This window comes from Synchiropus splendidus, chromosome 15, assembly GCF_027744825.2.
Source record: "Synchiropus splendidus isolate RoL2022-P1 chromosome 15, RoL_Sspl_1.0, whole genome shotgun sequence".
Taxonomy (NCBI): domain Eukaryota; kingdom Metazoa; phylum Chordata; class Actinopteri; order Syngnathiformes; family Callionymidae; genus Synchiropus; species Synchiropus splendidus.
Window position 1 is genome coordinate 5,290,154 of NC_071348.1, and position 22,429 is coordinate 5,312,582.

Consider the following 22,429-nt stretch of genomic DNA (forward strand, 5'->3'; position numbering starts at 1 on the left):
CAAACATTTGACACTGCTTTATTTCAATGTAGTAAAAATGTATGATGACTGTAACTGGGTCTCACCGTGTATTTTGCTGATTTGACTCTTTTGAGTCAGACTCATCTACAGTTTTTGGGTTTTAATCCCATGTGTTTCATTGTCTCCCACTTTAGTCGCCATAAGTTTAAGTGGCCCTCAGCAGTGCGCCCTCTGGTGCACACAAACACCACTGCCTGCATAAAAGTAAAAAATCATAACGTATGAACTTCGGTAAGATGCATCAGATTAGAGGTAGAGTCGTGGGTTGAGATGTAGATCCTGGTGTATGGTTGTGTCACACACAAGACACCTCTGGAGGCACCACCTGGTTCATCCTCAGCGCCTCCTTGTCAGCGACCTTCGAGCTTTTTCAGATCTGCACAAAGGAACGAAAGTGTTGGAACATTATTAACTGATTTTCATCTCTGATTTTTCTTCCATCGTCTCTATTCATCGTCCGACTTCAGAGAAATATGAGTGTAATATTGTGTTTTTTCATCTCTCCACTTGAAGGTCTTGCTTCATAGAAGAGGCTTTGGGAGAAGATGCAACTGTTACGTGGCAATATCCGGCGAGCTGAGATAAGTTTGACAGTGTTGAAAGGAGATTGTGAAAAGTTGTTGGAAGATGAAAAGGGCGCAGGATGGAAAGAGAGAAATAGATTAGCCAGGGTGAAAACAGCCCAAACAAAAGGGGATAAACCGGGAAGACGCCGCGAGCAGAATTAGTGGGAGACTCAGATACAGAGCTGACCCTGTTCCCGACTCGTCCCACCACGCACTCATCGATGTGACACGCGTTCTCATGGCAAGCTCTCGTCTCTGGCCCCCGCCGTTCCCCCGTCCTCGCTGTCACTCATGATCAGAGACTTTCTTAAACACGCAGGGCCGAGGCTCCTCGCCGCCGCACTGCGTGTCATCCTCTTGTGCATAGAGCCGATCTCAGGAGCAAGTCAGAGTCAATTTTCCAACCATCAGTCCCTTCTGCGGGATTTGGACTTCAGGGTTTGGGTCGGCCAAGGACTGAACGATAAGGAGTTTATTGTTAAACAGATGAGGAGTTATTAATATGCACTCTGGAGTGTCCTGGAGTTTTCTGAACACAGGAGTCAAAGTTAGAAGAAGAGTCAAGGAGTTGCTGGAGGGCTAGAGACCGAGGTGAGACCAAGACCTTTGAGGGGCCATGACCAAGACGTGACAAAGACCAAAGTGAAGTAGTTAGCAGTATGTTCCAATGAAAGCATCTCAGTTCTTGATACATTTATAGTTTTAGTACAAAGTAAATTTTGCAGTAAGAAGTAAATGTGTGTCTGTCCAACTGACAGATTTTTGCTTCTGTATTTAGTCTTGGTGTAGGCCCTGGTCTCGGTCTTGACTCAGTCTCGGGTCTAGTGGTCTCGACGGTGGCACTGAGAAAGATGCTGGAGATCAGGAGCGACAGTGTTGGTCCAAGTATGTTGGAGATGAAGACGGAGACGACCAATGAGGTTCAAGACGGCATGAAGGTTTGAGTGGAGGATGACTGAGATAGGTGGAGACGGAGGATTGAGCATTAATCTGTATTTCACTGTCACTTCAGCAACATCTGCCACATGAAGCAATGAGGCTGAGTTCAGAGCGCATCTTAACATGCAGCTTTGCTAAGATGCAAAATAAAACAGAGTGTAGCTGTAAATCCTGAACAGCGTTGCAGGATTTCTTTTGCTTGCTTCTTCTGGCTTCAACCATCAGGAGGAAAACGGGACCCAATCAGAGTTGCATCCGAGATTTTGTCATTTGTGTCAGTCACCAGGAGAAGCTGAACCACTGACCTCTGTTCACAGCAGATTCTAAACAAGTGGAACTTTAACTGGCTGACTCATGAACAGGCGTGTTCTTCCAGCGCCGCCACAGCACCAGCAGCATCACGTTTGTTTCCGTGACAGAGCATCTCTGGGATTTTTCCACGACAGTCGAGCAAACTTTGTGTCACAGGCTGCCTGAGTGAAGGATTTAACTTTGGCAGGGTTCACTCAAAGTTTGCAGGAGAGATTAGCGCTGAGCCACCTCCTACACCGCGGCGACCCAGATGAGAGACGTCACCACTGAGACGGCAGACCGTCTGAGTCGCTCACCTGTGACTCGGCTTGTGACTCGCTAACCCCAACGAAGAACGAGTTATCATTTATTCACTCACTATCAGTTCTCACTCTAACCTTCAGAGGAAAGACTCAAAAAAACCCAGTGGAATGCTCATTCAGAAGCAGAGGTTCTAGATGTTCTCGCTTTTATATCTTGTAAATGATGTATTCACTGTTTGTCAGTGCTTATCTCAGTGTGAAATCTCAGGTGATGTTGGATGGAAGCAGCAACAATGAGGTCTCCTCAGGATTACCCAGGCCTGCAGCAAAGGAGGGGGGGGGGTGCTTTGTATCGCCCCCTTCAGGCACTTCCATCCTGACCTGGCAGCGCTGCACACGTGGCAGACCGATCGCCGGAGCGGTTGCCAAGGACGACAGATCGCTGGATTACAGGTGGAGAGAGGGAGGGAGGCGTTGGGATCAGTGTTTTCACTCCTGCTGCTATTCCATTTCTCGCCCCTAATGAGGGAGCCGGCTCACTTGGCTGGCTGGGTGAAGGCTGAAGGCCGCAGAAGATGTATGGAGTTTAAGAAATAAGAACTCCACCTAAAGTAGGCCACCTCTCAAAATGGTGCCTGTGAAGAGCAGACAAAAAAGATCAGTACAGTCGTGGCAAGAAGGCTAGAGCGCCCCCTACTTGCTGGAGGAGGTATTATCTTGACTTCACTCAAAACTGTGCTTATGAACAGGAAGTGGGTTTTGTTTTTTACTGTTTGAACTTGAGATGACCTGAACTTGTTCCTCACCAAGATGTTTGTCAGGAGTTGTGTTGCAACCCATAAGAATTGACTCGATGAAATTGGACCCCAGGGGACAAAAAAATGCCTTGGTGAGTGATGTTTAAAAATGTATTTCAGAGTAGTAATAGAGGTGGTGGTGTCAGACTGCAGACTCTGTGCAAGTATTTGGATGTAATATTGTAGCTGTAAACCGTGTTAAAAGTGTCTGCAACAAGATAATATTGTCATGACTCAACACCAGGAACAACCTACCACACACGAGACAACAGATGATCAAACCTATTGCTCTGAGCTTCATGGATGTAAATGGAGGATCATGATGTGTTATGCTCACATTGCTTCACGCAGGAGGTGTGAAAGCAAAAATGTGCCTCGTAAAATCCCGCTCTCTTGAGCCAAGCTGGGAGCAGGTGAGCGGCGGGTGGGGAAGTTGAGCTCCAGTTAGCTCCCCAGCAGGGACTCGCTTCTGAATCCAGCGGGAGGGTTCCTGCTAAAGACGAGGGTTTCTACTGTTTCTAATGTGTGGACACAGTCTGAGACCTGAGGTGAACGTCTGATTTGTAAATGAGGTAGATATGGCGGGGAAGAGGAAGAGCAGATAGGCTAAGCGGCATGCTAATAGCTGCTAATGGCTAGTGTAAACAGAGGAGGCTGTATATCTGTGCTGTTTATATCCGAGCTCCTGAGGGTGAGGGGCTCAAAACGTTGATACAGGATGCAAATGTTTACAGATGGAAGCCGTTATCGCTGGACTGAGGAGGCAGTGAGACGCGGGAGGAAAGTAGCGATTCCTGGTACACAGAGTTCCGTGCTGATAAGGGAGTTATGATAATAACCAGATGAATTCATGAGCAGGACTGAACCTCAAAGTTAGTGAAAAAAAACAGATGGAGATGTACAGTAAAAGTCCAGGTTCTGTGTCTCCAGCGGGGTGGTTTTTATTGCCGACGGGCTGATGAGGCTTCACGAAACAGTGTCCTTATTTTCGGGGCCCACTAGATGATGCTAAAATTGATGTGGGGTTTCATTGAAGTGGTTGCTCCAATCCAATGTTTTTGGAACAGAGAGTGCCATCTAGAGGGCTGTGAAAGCAAGAGCGCTGTTTCATGAAGCCTCATCAGCCCGTCACTAGTTCGTCTTTGAGTGAGGAACTAGCAGTTTGAGGATTAGCTCACTTGAACGTCTACCATCACCAGTGTAGCAACGTTAGCATGAGGGCAGAGAAGCAGTGCTGCGGTCCTGTTCGTCGGAGCTGGGAGTGACATCACAGCTGAGTTGAGTGCGCTCCACTTAGCAAAGTAAAGAAGATAGTGACGTCCAGGAAAGCTATTGTGACTCATGTTTTGACTGGATACAAACCTCTTGATCGCAACTGGAAAACCCAGCGGATGAAGAGGAATTGAATTCATTCAAAACATCTACTTCCTGTTTACGTTCGGGGAAGCCATCTTGGTTTACGTCCTCCCTCTTCCAACAAGCTCAACTGGAACCCGCCATAACCTCCTGAATCATAAGACAGAGGTGTAGAAATCTCGTACCAGCTCTCAACTCTTCTCCACAAAAACTCAACGGCCCATTCAGCTGAAGGGAAATCTACATCTTGACACTTGGCAGCCGAGCTCAGGTGCTTCTCCTCTCTCTGGAGTGAGTGATTTCTCTCCTCCTCTTGAGCCTCTCTCCTCTCCACCTGCCGAGTCCTGACACAACAAAGACATTGGACTGAGCTTCAGCTGCTGGTGGAATACAAAATACACTAAAATACAAAACACACACACCTACCTCCCACACGGGCAAACACACGAAGTGGCACACTAAGAGGTGACAGGTTTCTCTTCCACTGTTTGCTACAACAGTAACAACCTGTTGTGTGCTGGTTCCATCAGAAGAATTTTAAGCAGCTAACTGTAAGCCGTGTAAAACCCTCATCTGTGCTCGGCCATGTGCGTACCAGCACAATCCCACTTACCTCCTCTCCACAAGCAGCCCTTTGTCTCCACAGATTTCTCTCTCTGGACGGGTCTCCATCAGAGGAAGATTACGTGGATCTCAGGGAGTGGAATTTAAACGGAATCACAAGTCTATCAGGCGGAGCTTCAGCGCCCCACTGAGCCGCCATTGTCTGCTTTACTGCGGAGTTGTAGCGGCGAAACGTGGACATTTTGAGGGAATATCTGCAGCTCTCTGTGTTGACTTGAGGCCGCTTTTAAATTTGAATAAAGTTGCGCTGACACCTGGTGGAAGCAACCGGAGAGGGCAACGCATTTCATTTTATGGAAAAAGTTTAAAAACAGAATACACGGGAAAAAAAACATAATAAAAATACAATTACAAAAGAGATGAATAATTCGGGGCATTTCTTTTTAACTGAGGCTTATTTATAACAATATGTATGCTAAATAAATTACATTACTTATAAATATTAACCGAATAACAGAATAAATAAAATAGACTTTTTAAAAATGCCATCACTAAAATACACGTGAATGAAATACGCATGACAGATCATGTAAAATTGTAGGATGTGTGATAGAAATGTATTTATTATTCATTGAAATTTTGGGGCCTGATTATGTTTAATAAATCCTATTTTTTAAGCACTGTATCATTTGTATACCACAATGGAAAATAAATAAATAAATGTATATTTTAAGTAATTATAAAGAATTTCAAAATACCATTATTGTCCAAAAAACAGATTCATCCATTGCTAGTCTCGAATATAAGGATTTTTTAAAATGTGAAATAAATGTTTTGAAACAATAAAAACAAACAGAAAATATTACTTTTGAATATCGAAAAATTAAATATAGCCAGAAAACTTAAGTGAACTAAATAAAACATGTAAAATACAAGTAGTATATTTTTCAAGATTAATTTTGATTAAAAGCCCTGACCTAACAAATGAGTTGGTTTTCCTGCTCTAAATAGTTGTTTGTTTGTGTTGCTCTCCGCTTTCGAGCTAATCAGTTGATCTAAATCCTGCAGCTTTATAGACCATGTGCTCGTGAGCTGATATGAGACAATACTTCCGACGGAAGTTCAGATGAGGACGAGAGATAAACTCGAAAGAGGAAACGACGTCGTGACTCGGCAGGAACCAACCTCCGAGAGAGAAGAGGTCGATCAAGTTCGGCGGAAGATTGACGGGATTGTGGAGGTGCCGCTGCAGTAACAGGCTTTGGACGAAAGATGGCGATGTTTCATTGTCATTCACTGGAGCTGCGGCAGCTGAGTTTATTTTCAAGTCAATATTCTTCCGGATTTTCTTTGTCACCGTTTGTTTTTCGCTCATATAAATAGCACAGAAAGTCTTAATTAATTTAATGTAAATTTTGCATCTTTTCTTCGTGATTTTAGGGTTTATTGCCTTCCTTTTTTCCCTCACGATCCATTTTTTACTTTTGGAAGATGGATATACTTGTTTTGTGAGATTATTTTTATCATAAATATTTCTTTGAAGTTTGGGTATTTTCCACTGCTTTTTCGATTCAGTCTATCCATTTTGTGTTTCTCTTTCAGTACTTATTTTTTTGTAAAACAAATACAGCATCTTAATCTTTTTTGTTTGTGAAGTTTTTTTTCCTCAGTTGAGTTTTTATTGTTGTGATATTTGGTCATTCAAATTTCTCTTTGGTCTTGGTTTTGCAAAATTTTAAAAATGACCTGTATTTTACTGTTAACTGTTTTTTTTTTTAAAGAAAATATATATTTCACCTTCAATTAAAGCAACTTTGTTTTAAGTATTTATTTATTTTATTCGGCTATGTTGCAAGCAACAGGCCTTGTTTTCACTGCTGAGTCCTGCTGAACAGAAAGATTTTGAGAGACCAGTTGGGAACATATTGTGTTGTGTTTGTGTTTGGAGGCAGTGTGACAGAAGGTGAAGGATAAACCAGTGAGGACCAAGTGCGCGGGAGTCAACAATGACGGCGCCAACTCGACCCCTGAACTTTTATTCTTGAGAGTTGGATGGCTCCTCCTCCAGCCATCATCGAGCCGGTTATCGAGTCAGCGGCCAACATGATGGAGTGGACAAACATGTTTTGGGAGAGCAGAACCAGGCCAAGAATCATAAAATCCTACAGGAGAAAGTTGACGGTGGAAGATAAGCTGATGGCGTCCGCTGGATTCCGAGAAAAACTGCCCGCACATGTGCGTCTGAGACCGTGTTGCTGCAGAGAGCTCCTAAATTTAGACCAGGAATGTACACAGAAGCCTCGTGGAGCGAGAGCACAACAACAACACCGTCGACAGCACGATACCAAACTCTCGACTGGATCACACGGCTGAAGCACGAGAGGGAAGAGGACAATGAGCAGCACCTGATCCAACCAAAGGTAGGTTTCCACCACAATCCTGCTGTCACCCTGTACTCACCCTCAGTCTGTTCTGATCTGTTGGTCCACAGCTCCATCACTTCACGTCACATTAACGGTGTCACTGGGTCTGACGAAAACAAATCACCCGGTTGAGCTCACGTCTCAGTCTTCACCTCATCTTCGTCCTCAGCATGGAGGTTTTCCACTACAAGGACAAGGAACAGTCGTCCAACCTGCTCCTGCAGCTCAACAGGCTGCGGCAGCAGAACATCCTCACCGATGTTCTCCTCTGCTCGGACAGCGTGGAGATCCCCTGCCACCGTAATGTCCTAGTCTCCAGCAGCCCGTACTTCAGTGCCATGTTCTGCGGGGACTTTGTGGAGAAGCAGCAGTCCAAGGTGGACCTGAAGGGGATGAGCTCTTCCGTCCTGAGCAGCATCATCGACTTTGTCTACACTGGCCTCATCAGCATCAGCATGGAGGTGGTCCTGCCCCTGATGCAGGCGGCGTCCATGCTGCAGTACGTGGGGATCTTCGAGGCTTGTTCCAGCTTCCTCCAGCAGCAGCTGAGCCCGGACAACTGCTTGAGCATGATCAGACTCTCTGAGATCATGAGCTGCAGCAGTCTGGGCCAAAAGGCGAAGGAGATGGCCATGAAGAGCTTCTCGGACGTGTCGTCCTCCGAGGACCTCTGCGAATTGTCCCTGCCGGAGCTCCTGGGCTACCTGGAGGATGACGGTCTGCACGCCGAGGAAGAGCAGGTCTTTGAGACGCTCCTGGCCTGGATCCACCATGACCCTCTGTCCAGACGCGGGGCCATCAGCGACCTCTTCAAGAGGGTTCGACTTCGCTACCTCCACCCGACGTATCTATTCCAGTTCATAGCTCGAGACCCTCTGATCCAGTCGTCCACCCTCTGCACCGAACTCATCGAATCCGTGCGTCGCCTGATGTTCTCCATCAGCACCAAATGCTTCGGCAACACGGCGGCCGGCTTCAAACCGCTGTGGGTCGCCCCGAGAAGATACACCTACCATGACCTGCTAGTGGTGGTCGGCGGCAGGAAGAACAACCAGCAGACGTCCAGAGAAGCGTTGGTCTTTGACGAGACCAGTCAGAAGTGGAGGTGCCTGGCCAAGCTGCCCATCCGCCTCTACAAGGCCTCCCACGTGGCGCTGCACAGTGTGGTCTATGTGATCGGAGGCCTCACCACAAACGGGCAGCGCGGTCAGGTCAGCACGCTGGTCTACACCCTCTCCCTGAAGACCAACCAGTGGCGCACCGCTGAGCCCTTGCTGAGTCCACGCTTCGCCCACCAAAGTGTCTCGTACCTCCACTTCATCTTCGTCTTGGGCGGCCTGGGCGCTGACCGGCGGCTCACAGATACAGTCGAGAGGTGGGAATGGAGGACGACAAGTCCCCAGCAGAGCTAATACTTACACTACTCCACCAGGTACAACAGCATGTTCAACCAGTGGGAGTCAATGGCACCCATGCCCAAGGCGGTTCTTCATCCAGCTGTGGCGGCAACGAACCAACGGATCTACGTGTTTGGAGGTGAAGATGTGATGCAGAATCCAGTTCGAATCATCCAGGTAAATTTGAGTCATATTTCTATTGTGGCTGTTCCACCTGCAACAGATTTATGTTCCTCCAGGTCTACCACATCGCCCGGAACATCTGGTCCAAGATGGAGAACAGAACGGTGAAGAACGTTTCAGCTCCTGCAGTCGTCATGGATGACAAGATTTACATTATTGGAGGTACAGAAATGGATGGAGGGATGGGTGGATGCATGGGTGGATGGATGGAAGGAAAGATGGATGGATGCATGGGTGGATGGATGGACAGTGTGGGTTGCTAGCGGTTCATTGCAGTGGTCACCTGACCTGTTCACAACAAAACAAACCGCCTGTCACCTCAGGCTACACCAGGAGAACCATGGCCTATGACACCAAGGCCAACCGCTTCCTCAGCTGCGCCCACCTGAAGGAGCGGCGGATGCACCACTCCGCCACCGTGCTCAACAACAAACTGTACGTCACCGGAGGTCGCCACATCAACAGTGGCGATGTCATCGAGGACTCGGATGGCGTGGAGTGCTACGATCCCTCGACCGACACGTGGACGTCGGCCGGGACCCTGCCACACAAACTGTTCGACCACGGCTCTCTGACGCTGGCGTCGGTGTCGCACACCTGGGCCAGGGCTTGAGGATGGCCCCATTGTTCCTCACTGATCCTCCTGGACTGAACCTGTCTCAAAGGTCGAGAGTGTTATTTTCAGCTCCACCTTAAATCTGGGGATTGGAACTGTCATCCCTGAATTCCATGGCTGTGTTTTGGTGTCGACCTCAGATGTGTGTCGGACGACCTCCTGGGACATTTTGATGTTTAGAATAGCTGAAGAACTCAGACGCTGAGTCAGCAGAACTGGCAGTGAAGACAGCAGCTGTGTTTTTTTGACATGTTAAGATCATCTTGTTTTCAACTTTATTATTTTGTGCAAAGTGCATTGTAGTCTGTTGCACTGCAGGTGTGTGTGTAATGTAGTTTTTGTATTATGTTTTTAATGGATTTTTTAAACTCCTGTAATAAAATGTAGCTCTAAAAATGTGGTTCTGTAACCGAGTCACACATGTCGCGTGACCCTTCACACACGCAGACATGTCTCTCCTCACACATACATGTCATGCTTTTATCACTCGTACCCATGTGCGCACACACACACACACACCCTTGTATTGCTATCCTTATGGGGACATTGTAAGGCTTCTCAAGGCCATAACCCTTTCCCCAGCCTCTCACCCTCAACCTAACCATCCAAAACACATGGCTCACCAGAACCAGGACTGTGAACCAAACTGGAACCCAGTTATGACCCACTAATTCTGAAGTCATCCTCAAATTGAGCCTTAACCCTGTGGGGTCCAGTCAAATGTGCCCACAAAGTCATGAGGGCCAAGGTCAAGAATTGGTCCCCACAAAGTAGGATAAATGACTGACAGGTGTGTTCTTCCTCAGAGAACAATGACCCAACATCACCAAGGCTATGAGGTCCAGCAGGGATGGGCTGTCGACCCCTGAACCCTGCGGACGGATGGACTCCTCACCAGCCTTCACCTGGTGACATCAGAGGAGGAGTTGTTCGGGCTTCACCTTCAGCTGCCCACGGATGAAAGATGTTGGATTACGTCACTGTGATCTGGACGACCTCTGGTGGACCGTTCTGGAGGCAGGTGGAGCGCATGTGCTTTTCCGTGAAACAAAAAGTCACTGGGTCAACGTTCGGGGCCACGAGGAGCCGAGGGGACGGAGGCAGGGTGGAAAAACTCCAGGTGATGCGGCTTATTTTGAGACACAAACAAGAGGCCAGAGTGACACCACGTGAGAGTGTTGCCGAGCGACTTGGCAGAGTGGAGGCCTGAGAGAATGAGATTTCACAAGCACAGTGATGAAACTCAGGAGGAGCAGCGACAGGTGTGTGTGTGTGTGTGTATGTGTGTGTGTGGGCTCACACAGCAACACAACATCACAAACACAAATGCCGGGGATCAACAGTAGTTGTTGTGTCAGAACTACTTATAAGATAAGTAGTAATGACAGGAGAAGCATTCACCGTAGCAGCAGAAGTATAAATATACCTCCCAGCATGAAGTAGAGGTTGTGGTATAAGTAGTACTGCAGTAGTACTGGCATTATCCTACTCGCTGTAGAAAGGAACATTAACATAAATAGTTGCAGTTATGCAGTATACTTATATAATATTTGGAGCATCAGAGTAAATGTTAGTGCTAGAAGTATCAGAAGGTACATTAGTATTAGTGGTGATGGGTACAGTATTAACTTGAGTTAATAGTAACAGCAGTGGTAATGGTAATAGATTTATATTTAGTCTTCTCAAATCGCAGTAAAGGAAAATACTAGTGATAATAGTTGGCCTGTTAGTCGTAGTAGTACAAGTAGTGCAAGCATTTGTGGTTGTAAACAAATATTTGCTGTAGTAAACAAGTTCAGTGAGTTTTGGAAGAAGTAAAAATGAAACAGAAGTATTCATGCTCATCGTTGTGATGAAGGAATCTGCAGAATAGTAATATCAGAGGGACAGTAGTACAGGTCAGAGTGATGTGATTAGTGTAGTATTAGTGGAGTTAATCGGCAGTAATGTTGCAGGAATACACGTTGGGTGTTGCAAGTGTTTCTTCTTGAAGAGCGTCATGGTGAGAGACAGTTGAACATGTGGAAGAACAAACACGGACGCAGCGTGTCTCAGGTTGCTCTGTTATGATTCACCGCTCCTCCGGTCAAACGCTGACCCCGGCTGGCTGGGACTTTCCATGTCGCCCTCCACTCGCTCCACTGCAGACAGTGATCATGGTGAATTCATTTCAATGCTCTGCTGGGGCGACTCCTGCCTCTGAAGGAACACACATGTGTGTTTGGACCTGTGTGTGTGTGCAGAGTGAACCGTGTGACTTGGCTGACACCTGTTCTGGAAGCTTCTTCAGTTGACCAGTGTTGAGAAACTGAGGTGCAGATCTGGTGACCATGACACGTGTCCACTCTTGGGGAGGCTGCAACTTAAATAAAAGAAAAAAGTTGAGTCTCCAAACTTTATTCAGAGCTGTACATCTTCTACTGCAGTTGTAGTTTAGGTATTTGTAGTAACTGATGTAATAGTAAACAAATAAATAAACATATAAGTAGAGTAAAAGTATAAGTAGTATAAGTGGTGGTAGAAGTTGCAGTCAAAGATGAATATGTGGAGATTGTACTCGCAATGTCATTGCACAAAAACTATATGTCCAAAATAAATATCAGATAAATACTAACAAAAGAAAATAATAATAAAAGTGGGAGTTGAAGGTGAAGTAGTAATTGCGACAATAGAAGTAGTGCACCACTGCTGTTACAGTAATCGCGGTGTAAATACAAGCAGAAGCAGCACAATAGCAGTGAATGTCTACATGTAGGTAAGCAGTTGAGAGGACCTGCAGCCTAGTGGCCGACACATACATGGCCTGCAGATGTGAATCCAGAAGGTCACATCAGCATCTGGTTTGTCTGGGAAGTTTCTTGGAGAAGATGGACTTGATTAAGATACACAAGTCCAGATATTCCATGACTCCCTGTGTGCTGTGGTTGTGACAGCAACGACTGGTTGTTTCCGAGAAGCTTCTCGCTGCACGGCATGTGCTGCTGACATGTTTTCTTCAGATCGTATCATGTGGAGCAACGCAATCCCCTCCTCCTGAGCATCAGAACACACACACACGCACACACCATTATAACGCAACACTAGCTAAGCCACAACTTTCCGTCAGGGCCGTTCACCCCACTCCACTTCCTGGTTGCTCACAGACGTAGTTTCAGTCATTATCAGCTCTGACTTCCTCCGGCTATCGGGCTCACTGTGTAACCAAGCTGATACCAGCTGACCCAGTGACAGAATTGCTGCTTATCTGCCATGGCACGCACTCATAGGAGCAACATTCCCCCGCTGAGTCCACACGGATCATCTGCTGGGAAAAACAATGGCAGCCCCCCAAAAACCACACACTCACTCTGAAACAGTATACCGTGAAAATAATCCAGATTATAAATAGAAGCAGAAGTGACTCAGGATCAAGAGACAGGACCAGACAAGTTCCTCCGACATGTTTACTGACGCATGCAGGCTCTTTAAAGTTACACGTCAAAATATGGTCTATTTTGATGAATAACTCTATCTAAAGTAAGGAAAGTCTTGATCTTTTGACCTTTAGCAGCTGAGATATGCTGAGTAATGATTCCTTTTTTATTACTTCGGCTTTACTTTTGGGAGATAAAACAGTTGAAATCTGGACCTTTGCTGCCAGCATATCCACGTGAGGGATCACAATCAGCTCCAAACACGGAACACATGTTCTCTTTTTGCCGTTGAATTAAGGGTTACAGTGCATGAGTCACAATCTGACCACGTTTCTCTTCACGATGTAATAGATAAATGTTCGTGAGCGCTGCAAAATAAGGGTCTAAACTTCATCAGTTCACGCTGTTAGAAGCAGCAAACCAGTGACTGAAAGCCGGTGTCAAACTCAAGGCCAAGTTCGACCCTTAAGAGCTTTTAAATTGAACTTTCGAACTAGATCCTCCAAAATAAACATGTGTAAACTGAGCGCAGATCATCTTAAAGTGTCCAGAACTGATCCAGAACAAGTGAAATGTTGCTACTTATTTGCTAGGATTTAGAAACCCACTGACAGCAAGTCCTGCATGTTCAACAATGAGTTCTTCAAGGATAAGTGTGTGTGGGAGACACATCTCTGTACCGAGATCTTAATGTTGCATGTTTCTAATCACTTCTTTGAATCAAACTGCTGGAAGGAATTGAATCGCAGTCTGGTTTACTCAGCGTCTCACGGCATTTTCTGGACATGGTTCACATGTTCTCAGCCACATGGGAAGCCGTTTCTGCCCCGCCTGTGGGAGGAGATTGATGGAGGAAAACAATAACTGTAATGAAGAGAATACCATTGAATGCGAGCTCTTGGTGTTTTGGGAGGGTGCAGTTGGTTAAAAAGGTAGATATCCGAGTGTTGAAGTACTTTCGGAGCGTTAAAAGCGCTTGAAACATGATCCGGAACAGCGCGCAGCGGCAGCACATGAACCTCTGGCCGCAGCTGACACTGTTACATAACCGCCTCTGATCCCCGCAACAACCTGAACACGCTACGAAACATCTCTGAAGCCCCAGACGAGGCCAGGACCCTCCGAAATTCCACCTGCAGCTCAGGTTCGCCCCGCCCGGAGGCCGAGGTTGGAGGTTTTGCAAGAGTCCAGTTGGTAAACAAAGACACGTGTTGCGGGGAAGTTTCCGAGAGGGGCGGGGCTTGCGCACTTCCGGGTTCTCGGCCGGAGGATATAAGACGCTGCGCACACAACAACACAAACACGTTCCGTCACAACAAACTCGAGGAGCATCACAAGAGGACTTGACAACACTTTGACATTAAACGTTTGAGCGATGCCTTTCCTCGGACAGGACTGGAGGTCGCCGGGACAGAGCTGGGTGAAAACCGAGGAAGGATGGAAAAAGACTTCGACGGACGAGGCGAACAACAACAACACGGAGAGGTTTGTGCGCGCGGCTCCGAGCTCGCTGTCGAACTTGACTTTGTGACTGTCGCAACGACGCTTCCCGTGTTGACATGCCATTAAGGCCAGTGGCTTTGTTTATTCCCGCACTTCTTAATCATGGGCTATTAATAGACCGAGCAGAGAGTGGATTAACTCCCAACAGCTCCTCTGCCACGAAGGGCTCCACGGTGGAACCAGCGTCCGCAACAGCTGGGAGAAACAGCCACTCTTTGTTTCGGTGTGTTGTTGCGCTCTGTCGCACTCTACGTCACATATTTGAATTCACCAAGTCACCTGAGGCAGGTGTACTTTATTAGGATCTGGTCTGATCAATATGCAGATCAAAATGATGCATTTTACATAATAAACGAAAAAAGTATCGGTATTGCTCATGATTATTGAACAAATCGTACGGGGAAAATGCTTTTAATGTTCGTTATTATTAAAATAAAAATATATATATATTAATAAACAAAAAACATAAATGATGATGACAAAATACGTGAAAAAGCTGGAATTTTTTTTTCATCTGGAAAAGAAAAATATATATGGCGACTTGTGTCTTTTATTAAATAAAAAATAGACAGCATGCGATCAGTATGTAGTACAATATTTGTTACTGTACATGTATTCCTTTTTTTCTAAATATAAGTTATCAAGAAATCATTCGAAGCTGACTGGTGATGCAACATAACTAAGAAATGAGAGCGTCATGGTTTGGTGGTGTAACTTGAGTGATGCCATTGTTTGGGGGTGTAGCGAAGAGCTTTGGCACAGCTCCACCACAGCTTGCTCATCTATTGTTAGCAACATTAGTTTTGTCTCACTAAAACTGCTCCCCCTTAGTGTTTCACCTTCGAGAGTTGGTGAACTATGACATGTGATGTTAAAGCAGTGTTGCTCCTGCGTCTGCAGCTTCCATAAACAAGAGGAGTGTTTCAACAAGGAGAACTTGCTGCTCTCTCTCAGCTATGACCTGTCTGCCAAGAAGAGGAAGAAAGACCTGATGAACAACAACGCCAAGGTCCCATGTGAGTCAAATGTTGCTGCCATGGTAGAGCTTGTCCTTCTCCGAAGGTCAGGAGCAGGAGACGCTCACTGGTTCTCCTCCTCTGTAGACTTTCACAGAGAGAAGTGGATCTATGTTCACAAAGGCAGCACCAAAGAGGTAAGAGCTGCTCTGTACCAAGTGAGTCCTCCTGACTGCATCCCAGACTAATCCACCTCTGGCAGCGCCACGGATACTGCACGCTGGGCGAAGCCTTCAACCGCTTGGATTTCTGCAGCGCCATCAACGACACCAGAAGATTCAATTACATCGTCAGAGTGAGTCACCACTGTGTTCCTCTGCTTGTCTTTGTTTCTGCGGTGGACTGGAGTCAGTGAGGTGGGAGGTGCTGGCTTATCACTGCGCTGCAGACCAGTGTCTCCTGTGTGAACACAGACCCTTGAAAGTTCAAAAAGATGTTGGTGTCTGGATGAATAATCGAGAGGAATAATGACAAGACAGCACTGATTCAACACATGACTAGAGGACAAATTAAATTCTTTAAATTTAATATTATTTAATTCACATGAAATGGGATTATTATCAAGAGCAAGAGGTGACATATTTTTTAAGAATTGGTAATAAAAGACAGGAGCTCAGTAGCTGAAGCGCCATTAGTTTGACTTTATGCTGTGGTCTGTAAGACACTCACAGTGGGACCCGAGCCAAAAAAGAAACTTTTACAGCGCCGACATTCTCCTGCTGGTCGCTGATGCCGATACTGGTTCAGCGCTTGAGATATTTCTCTCCCACATGTGCCTCCATGTGAGCGGGTTGGGGCTCCGAAGGGGCTGACAGCTGTGTGAGGAGGAGTGTGGGGGTTTGTGAAACCAGACCTGGAGCGGGTCAGGTGACCTGTTGTTGTGCGGGGTCGACCGTGTGTCACATTTATTGGACGTGTCACTTCCTGGACGCTTGTTTGACAAGCAGCTCCTTTTCTCAGTCTCGCTGGTTTAAAGCAGGAAGGCAAACTTGTGGTCGGCTGCTCCACAGTAGAGCAGAGACTGGGACTTCAGGCGAGGAGAGAGTGGAACCCGCTCAGATGTGGTGCAGAAGACTGGACAGCAGGGGGGAATGTGGAGGGAAGAGAAGCGGGATTAAAGTTTCGATGTCTAATCCTGTCAGTGCTGCAGTCACCTGACTTCTCTCACTCTTCATTTAAATGGCCTTGAGAAAGGTCACATGACTTCACTGAAACAAATCAGTCTACCGAGCCGACCACTGAGATATGGGCTCCTCTTGGTTGAGGACTGTAAAAACATATTCCACTTGAGTGAGTCATATTGGAGGTAAATCATTCGCCCGAGTGAAAGTTCACTAGCGTCTCTTCAGCTGTAAACAGGAACCTGATGTTCCTCCATGATCTCAGCGTGTGTGTGTGTGTGAAAAACACCGACCTGTTGCCTCACTCTGGGTAATTGGTGTCACATGATCAGGAGCCTGTTTCAAACGCCGTCCACACCTCACTTCCCCTTCAGCGGCTCAGTTTGGTGTGTCTGATGTCTTTTTTTTCCCCTCAGCTCCTGGAGCTCATCGCCAAGTCCCAGCTGCCCTCCCTGAGTGGAGTGGCTCAGAAGAACTTCATGAACATTCTGGAGAGAGTCGTTCAGAAGGGTGAGCGCCGCCACCTGTAACTTGGACCCCTACGGCAGATGAACTTTTCAACAAAGAAGGACAAGTAAAGCTACATGGGAATTTAATCTGGCTTCAGCTTGCGGATGCCATTTGAGATCTTTGTAAAGTTCCAAGGACAATTGTGTTAGAGCTTTATTGTCGCTTTTTATGACAGAATTTGTGACAAGGCAGGTCATGTGACATACTTCAATATGTGGCATTTAAGAAGTTATTACTCATTCCAACTTGAGTTTAGTTTATCTTTAACATTTGAGATTTGAAATGACCCCTGGTTTGGCCAGCTGAGGATATAGAACGTTGAGCTGTGTTTCATGAAGAGAGTGGCTCAGTTGTTGGTCACCTGTTCAGAGGCGCTCGGCGAGATGTTCTGCAGGCCTCGGCTGTGTAAACCACATGTTCCCAGAGCTGCACGCTGTTTAGCTTCACCGATGTTTCAGCGCCCAAACATCAGTGTTGGATGTGATTCTCCCGACAGTGCTGGACGACCAGCAGAACGTGCGTCCCATCAAGGAGCTGCTGCAGACGCTGTACATGTCGCTGTGCGTGCTGGTGCAGGACATGGGCAAGTCGGTGCTGGTGGGCAACATCAACATCTGGGTGCACCGCATGGAGAACATCCTGCAGTGGCAGCAGCAGCTGGACAACATCCAGATCAACAGGGTGAAGACCACCTCCGTCGGGGTGTGTTGCCGTGCCACGCGCTAACGGTGCTCTGCTCTGCCCCAACAGCCGCCGGCCGCCGGGATGACTCTGACCGACTTGCCGGCCACCGTGCAGATGTGCATCATGGAGCGTCTGTCGGACGGCCGGGACCTGGTCAGCTTGGGCGAGGGGTGTCCGGAAATGGGGGCGCTGACTGAGGACCGGCTGCTGTGGAAGAAGCTCTGCCAGTACCATTTCACAGACAGACAGGTGCTGAAGTATCCCCAGAGTGTTTAGACCAGTGTGCTGTGACAGAGTGTCAGGTGTGCCGCGGGAAAACGATCCAGTTTCACCTCATGTGTCCGGAGATAGAGGTGGGCGATATGATGCCATTAAATCATGACCATGAGAGGGTGTTGAGGAGCAACCAAGGTGAGGAGATCACATGGACTGTCAGTCAAGTTTGCTTTGTGGTTTCAAAGTTGGCGAAATGCACTAAATGCGCAACAAAATAAATGCGCTCCAAAATGTGAAGAGAGAAAGAACAATTGTTTTTATGAAGTTCAGGCAAAGAATTCTAAGGATTTTTCTGGAAACTCCAAACTACAATAAAATCGTGCAAAAGAGAAGATGATATCATGACATTTTGCCATATTGCCCGCCCCTTTCTGGACACATTTGGAACAAATACGTTTTCTGCAATTTGTTTCTGCAAATAGCCTGGCAAAATAACAAGCCAGATCAGTCACTACAGTCGTTCACAAATGAATAGGGATTTTCTATAGGACTTTAAGCCCAAATGCACTTTGGTTTACTAGAAATGATGCTAACAACAAAATGAAAACAGTTGGTGACAGTTGCTATTGTTCATGTTTAGATTCGAAAGCGCCTGATGGTGTCTGAAAAAGGTCACCTGGAGTGGAAGAAGATGTACTTCAAGCTGAGCCGCTGCTACCCTCTGAGAGAGCAGTACAGCGACACCCTGCACTTCTGCACTCACTGCCACATCCTCTTCTGGAAGGTACGACACCACTTCAGTCTCTCACGCCTCCGACTGTGCTGACGTGATGCCACTTCCCCTCTGCCAGGACACGAACCATCCCTGCACCGCCAACAACCCCGACAGCTGCACGGTCGCCCTCTCGCCACAAGACTTCATCGACCTTTTCCACTTCTGATCTCCAAAAGAAAAGACTGTAAATACTGTACATAAACATGTACAATATGGATTTTGTTGATCGATTCCTGGGTGTAAATGTTTTCAGAGACCGGTGGGCGTCAGGCTGTGGGACAGTTATGCAATCTTAGTGACATTTTTTTTTTTTTTAAGTTTCCATGAAGTTACGAGAGTCGAGAGGTTTGTGATTGTTTTTTTTAATTTCACAACTTTAGCGCACACGCAGGCGGAGGGTGACACATTTCCTGCACAAGTTTGGTTTGCTACATCTGACACGTGTCAACGCACAACACCAGCTTGTTTCTACTTTTTGTTTTTCACTTTTCTATTTTTGTATCGTGTTTGCCAGTGAGCACCGGTGAAGCCAGTTGCACCAGGTACTGAGTCTTGTTTGAAACGAGTTATTAAAAACAGTGCATGGTTTTTTTGAGCTCTTTTTATTTCAGTATGACTAGTAGTAACACTCTTGTGTTGGAAGTCAGCTGTTTCTATCACTGCCCTGACAGTGAGAATCATGTACATGCTATGCCATGCATTTTGTCTTCGTTCAGTTTAATAAACAAAAGAAATCTTTTTTTTTTTTTTTGTCTTCAACTCTTTCAAAGATGGAAGTGTCATTGCGCCATCTGCTGGTCATGTGTCTACATGACTTTGAGTCACAATTGGAGCCAACTCTCTACCGCCGCCTTTTCATTTGCCGTCTCTACAGGCTCCACCCTCAACTTCTCACTCACAAGTCACCACATCATCTGCAAACATCATGGTCCCAGGAGACCGTGAAGTATTAATAGTTCACCTTCACCCACATTCTTACAAGAACGAAACATTTCTGTTTTCCAATCGTTTAACAGATAAATGAAAAAAATTATATTAAAAAAATATTAAACTTATATTACTCATTAAATCGCTTTCAATATTCACATACATTGTTAAATCCAGTATCAATCCAGGCAAATATTATATACCAGCTTGATCAAAGTAACTTCATCGGCTTGTTGACGCTAACACTGTCAGACTGATGGTCGACAATGATGGCCTCCGACACATATTCTACCATGCAGCCAAAAATATATACGCCTCTTGGAAAAGCACCAGTTATTTATCTGACCTTTGACCTCCAGAGCAGGGCTGTGTCTGTTTTCTGTTTCAGTAAACAATAGGTCAAGCTCCTCATCATACGACCTCGATGCGTGAGTGAGTTTCACACACTGAGATACAAGCGTGATCCTGCAGTAGAAAGTTCCCTCAATCCCTGCATTGTTAAAAAGGTACAGCGCCCCCTGTTGGTTGCACAGCCCTGCTCCAGAGTCACAGAGGTTTTGCATATGGTTTACTGTTACATTCATTGTATTCCAAAAGTTAATTCTCTTCTACAAAACATATTCAAAACAGCAGATTACTGATGGATTAAAACAGTGGAAGAATGTTTCGCCGACTCATGGAGCGTCATCGTGGATTAGACAGCGGCGATGACGCTGCAAAAATGTCTGCTGTTTTCCTCACGAACTCCACAAAAGAGCGAGATTCGGATCCATCACGACACCCGAGTGGGAGCAGCCAAACATCCGCAGCAGGAGTGTGACAGAGGCTGTGGAAACAACAATTACTGTGGGCTCTTCTGAGAAAGTGACAGGAAGCAGGAGAGAGAAGATTTACCAAGGTCAGTAAACGTCACACAGAGGCACATTCTCTCGCTCGGAGTTTTTAATGATCCACTCAATCGCGTCCCAGCCCTGCAGAGTCACACAGGAAGTGCACACAGTAGTGAGAGTAGCACGATGACTGCTGCCATCTGCAACACTTGGAGGAACATTCAAGTTGTTTTTGGGGTTTGAGAAAAAATCACGTTTTCATGGAGATTAATGAACAATTTTATATTAAAAATAATTTATTTTACAATAGTGACTATTTAATATAAAGAAATGAGCGATATAAAAAATATAAATTGCATTTATGAGACAAAAATAGACTGATATAATAATGTTATTGAATTGGGTTATGAAGAATATTAATTGCAATTATTAAAAATCTTTTTTTTTTACAAACAAACAATAACTGTAAAGAAAGAAAAAAGTAAAATAATAAAGAAAAGTGAGAAGCAGAACCATAAATAAAGGAGGAAAAATAAATATAAAATTATGAAACCTCTACAAACATAACAACGTACAGATATATAAACATTAAACTACTGAATAAAAAAAAACATACATAAAATATATATTTATAAATACAAACATAAATATAAATATATATATATAAAGGTCACCTTCCTGGCGTTGGCCGTCATCCTCCTGGCCATCATCCCCTCCAAGTAGCTGCTGAGACTGACTCCTTTGACCGTGATGATGGCCTCCTGGGTCAGGACCGTCCTGAGAGGCAGTGAGATTAGATATGGGTCGCCCTCGCGCCATCCTCAACACTTACATGTCGGGGTTGTCCGGGTGAGGTCTGTACAGGAGCCTCTCGTCCACAGAGATCAAGTTGGTGAGCGTGATCTGAAACAAAGACAGAATTAAACCCTGCTGTGAGAGACGGCGCCGTCGCAGTCGACTCACGTTTGTCGAGCACAGCTCCATCTTCTTCTCATCAGGGTCCACGATGGAGTGCTCCTTCACGTACGTCTGCGTGTGGTTCGTCCCCAATATCTTAAGATCCAAACCAGTACTGTCAACATCAGACTGAACCAAACGTGGACTCTAACTTTCTGGCAATATTGCTTAATACAGTTAGGCATGAGGGACACCCAGGAAAGTCAGCTAGTTCAGTAAAGCTCGATCTCAGTTTTCAGGACTCATGTGAGAGCCGTGTGTTCACTGACCGCTCTTACGATCCCTGGCAGACCCCACTCTGTGCTCAGGAGTCTGTGGCTGTGGAGGCGTCCCTCAGAGTCCAGGCTGCGGTCCAGCACGTCCACCCCGACAACATTGGGGTTCATGGGGTTCGGGTACTTCCTCATTGCTGCCTTGATCACAGTCTCCCATGGATAACTATGCAGACACCAACACAGGAGAACAAACCTTACATTCTGAGATTGTGTTTCTGAGGTGAACAGGGTGTTGGAGTTTAAAAAAGAAATCACAATTACAATCCAGATAATCCAGACCTTTACAAACCTGAAAACATGCTCACTGCTCCAAATCCTCATTTTCAAGCGAATCAGTGAAACGCTCAGGGTCATCCGAGCCTCTCTATCACCGGGCCATTCTCTCTTAAAGGGGTCGCTCCATTGGTCAGAACCGAGCTCGTGCGCTCACGACATCAGTCAGATTCGTCCAGGAAGTGCTTCGTTTGACAAAAGACCACCATCATCGGCTTCTGTGCCCCTGATCTTTCACTGACAACGGAGCTCGGAGGAAGAACAATCGGCCTGTGATGGAGACAAGAAGCCGGTGCAACCGCAAAGTCTAGCCGCGTCACAGGAGCTGCTTCCGCTTTGCCCTTTCAAAATAAAATAAATTCTTCGGGGACTTCTCGTTTCCACGTGTCAAGACGATCACGATGACCTAGGATTTAATAGACATGTATCTGTTTTTTGACATCTTGTAAAGTCTGACATATTGACTGGTAGTAACACAAGTACAGGAAAAACACTTAAACCTTTACTTTAATG

General features: G+C 46.1%; 3 protein-coding genes and 1 long non-coding RNA gene across 6 annotated transcripts; 2 read left to right on the forward strand and 2 right to left on the reverse strand.

The window, feature by feature from the left end:
• Positions 1-66: 66 nt before the first annotated feature.
• Positions 67-4,985, reverse strand: LOC128746467 (uncharacterized). 2 transcript variants are annotated; one of them, XR_008412552.1, is made up of 3 exons: positions 4,660-4,985; positions 4,419-4,577; positions 67-397 (listed from the first exon to the last, which is right to left on the reverse strand). It is a non-coding gene; the product is annotated as an uncharacterized LOC128746467 (long non-coding RNA). The 2 variants fall into 2 exon arrangements; XR_008412553.1 differs by having other exon boundaries at positions 4,847-4,959.
• Positions 4,986-6,804: 1,819 nt separating this feature from the next.
• LOC128746492 (kelch-like protein 38) lies at positions 6,805-9,684 on the forward strand. Its single transcript, XM_053843568.1, has 5 exons — positions 6,805-7,217; positions 7,289-8,595; positions 8,653-8,794; positions 8,857-8,962; positions 9,124-9,684. Exons 2-5 carry the CDS (start codon positions 7,391-7,393, stop codon positions 9,411-9,413), a joined length of 1,743 nt encoding a protein of 580 aa, XP_053699543.1. The 5' UTR covers positions 6,805-7,217; positions 7,289-7,390; the 3' UTR covers positions 9,414-9,684.
• Positions 9,685-14,096: 4,412 nt separating this feature from the next.
• fbxo32 (F-box protein 32) lies at positions 14,097-19,392 on the forward strand. 2 transcript variants are annotated; one of them, XM_053843814.1, is made up of 9 exons: positions 14,097-14,314; positions 15,233-15,348; positions 15,436-15,485; positions 15,551-15,643; positions 16,886-16,979; positions 17,476-17,660; positions 17,730-17,912; positions 18,520-18,663; positions 18,731-19,392. In XM_053843814.1, exons 1-9 carry the CDS (start codon positions 14,205-14,207, stop codon positions 18,818-18,820), a joined length of 1,065 nt encoding a protein of 354 aa, XP_053699789.1. In that variant the 5' UTR covers positions 14,097-14,204; the 3' UTR covers positions 18,821-19,392. The 2 variants fall into 2 exon arrangements, with proteins under 2 accessions (XP_053699789.1, XP_053699788.1); XM_053843813.1 differs by lacking the exon at positions 14,097-14,314 and adding an exon at positions 14,355-14,555.
• Positions 18,892-22,205, reverse strand: prelid3a (PRELI domain containing 3A). Its single transcript, XM_053843815.1, has 7 exons — positions 21,933-22,205; positions 21,638-21,806; positions 21,375-21,464; positions 21,244-21,314; positions 21,086-21,188; positions 20,476-20,552; positions 18,892-20,407 (listed from the first exon to the last, which is right to left on the reverse strand). Exons 1-6 carry the CDS (start codon positions 21,995-21,997, stop codon positions 20,481-20,483), a joined length of 570 nt encoding a protein of 189 aa, XP_053699790.1. The 5' UTR covers positions 21,998-22,205; the 3' UTR covers positions 18,892-20,407; positions 20,476-20,480.
• Between the last annotated feature and the right edge of the window lie 224 nt (positions 22,206-22,429).

Bases quoted from the DNA above. Each gene is read 5' to 3' on its own strand.
- LOC128746492 (XM_053843568.1), top strand. From the start codon at position 7,391: ATGGAGGTTTTCCACTACAAGGACAAGGAACAGTCGTCCAACCTGCTC. The intron at 8,795-8,856 runs GTAAATTTGAGT...ATGTTCCTCCAG, and splicing joins ATCCAGTTCGAATCATCCAG to GTCTACCACATCGCCCGGAA. The intron at 8,963-9,123 runs GTACAGAAATGG...CTGTCACCTCAG, and splicing joins CAAGATTTACATTATTGGAG to GCTACACCAGGAGAACCATG.
- fbxo32 (XM_053843813.1), top strand. From the start codon at position 14,389: ATGCCATTAAGGCCAGTGGCTTTGTTTATTCCCGCACTTCTTAATCAT. The intron at 14,556-15,232 runs GTGTGTTGTTGC...CTGCGTCTGCAG, and splicing joins AACAGCCACTCTTTGTTTCG to CTTCCATAAACAAGAGGAGT. The intron at 16,980-17,475 runs GTGAGCGCCGCC...TTCTCCCGACAG, and splicing joins GGAGAGAGTCGTTCAGAAGG to TGCTGGACGACCAGCAGAAC.
- prelid3a (XM_053843815.1), bottom strand. From the start codon at position 21,997: ATGACCCTGAGCGTTTCACTGATTCGCTTGAAAATGAGGATTTGGAGC. The intron at 21,807-21,932 runs GTTTGTAAAGGT...GTGTCTGCATAG, and splicing joins AGCAGTGAGCATGTTTTCAG to TTATCCATGGGAGACTGTGA. The intron at 21,465-21,637 runs GTCAGTGAACAC...TTGGATCTTAAG, and splicing joins TGCCAGGGATCGTAAGAGCG to ATATTGGGGACGAACCACAC.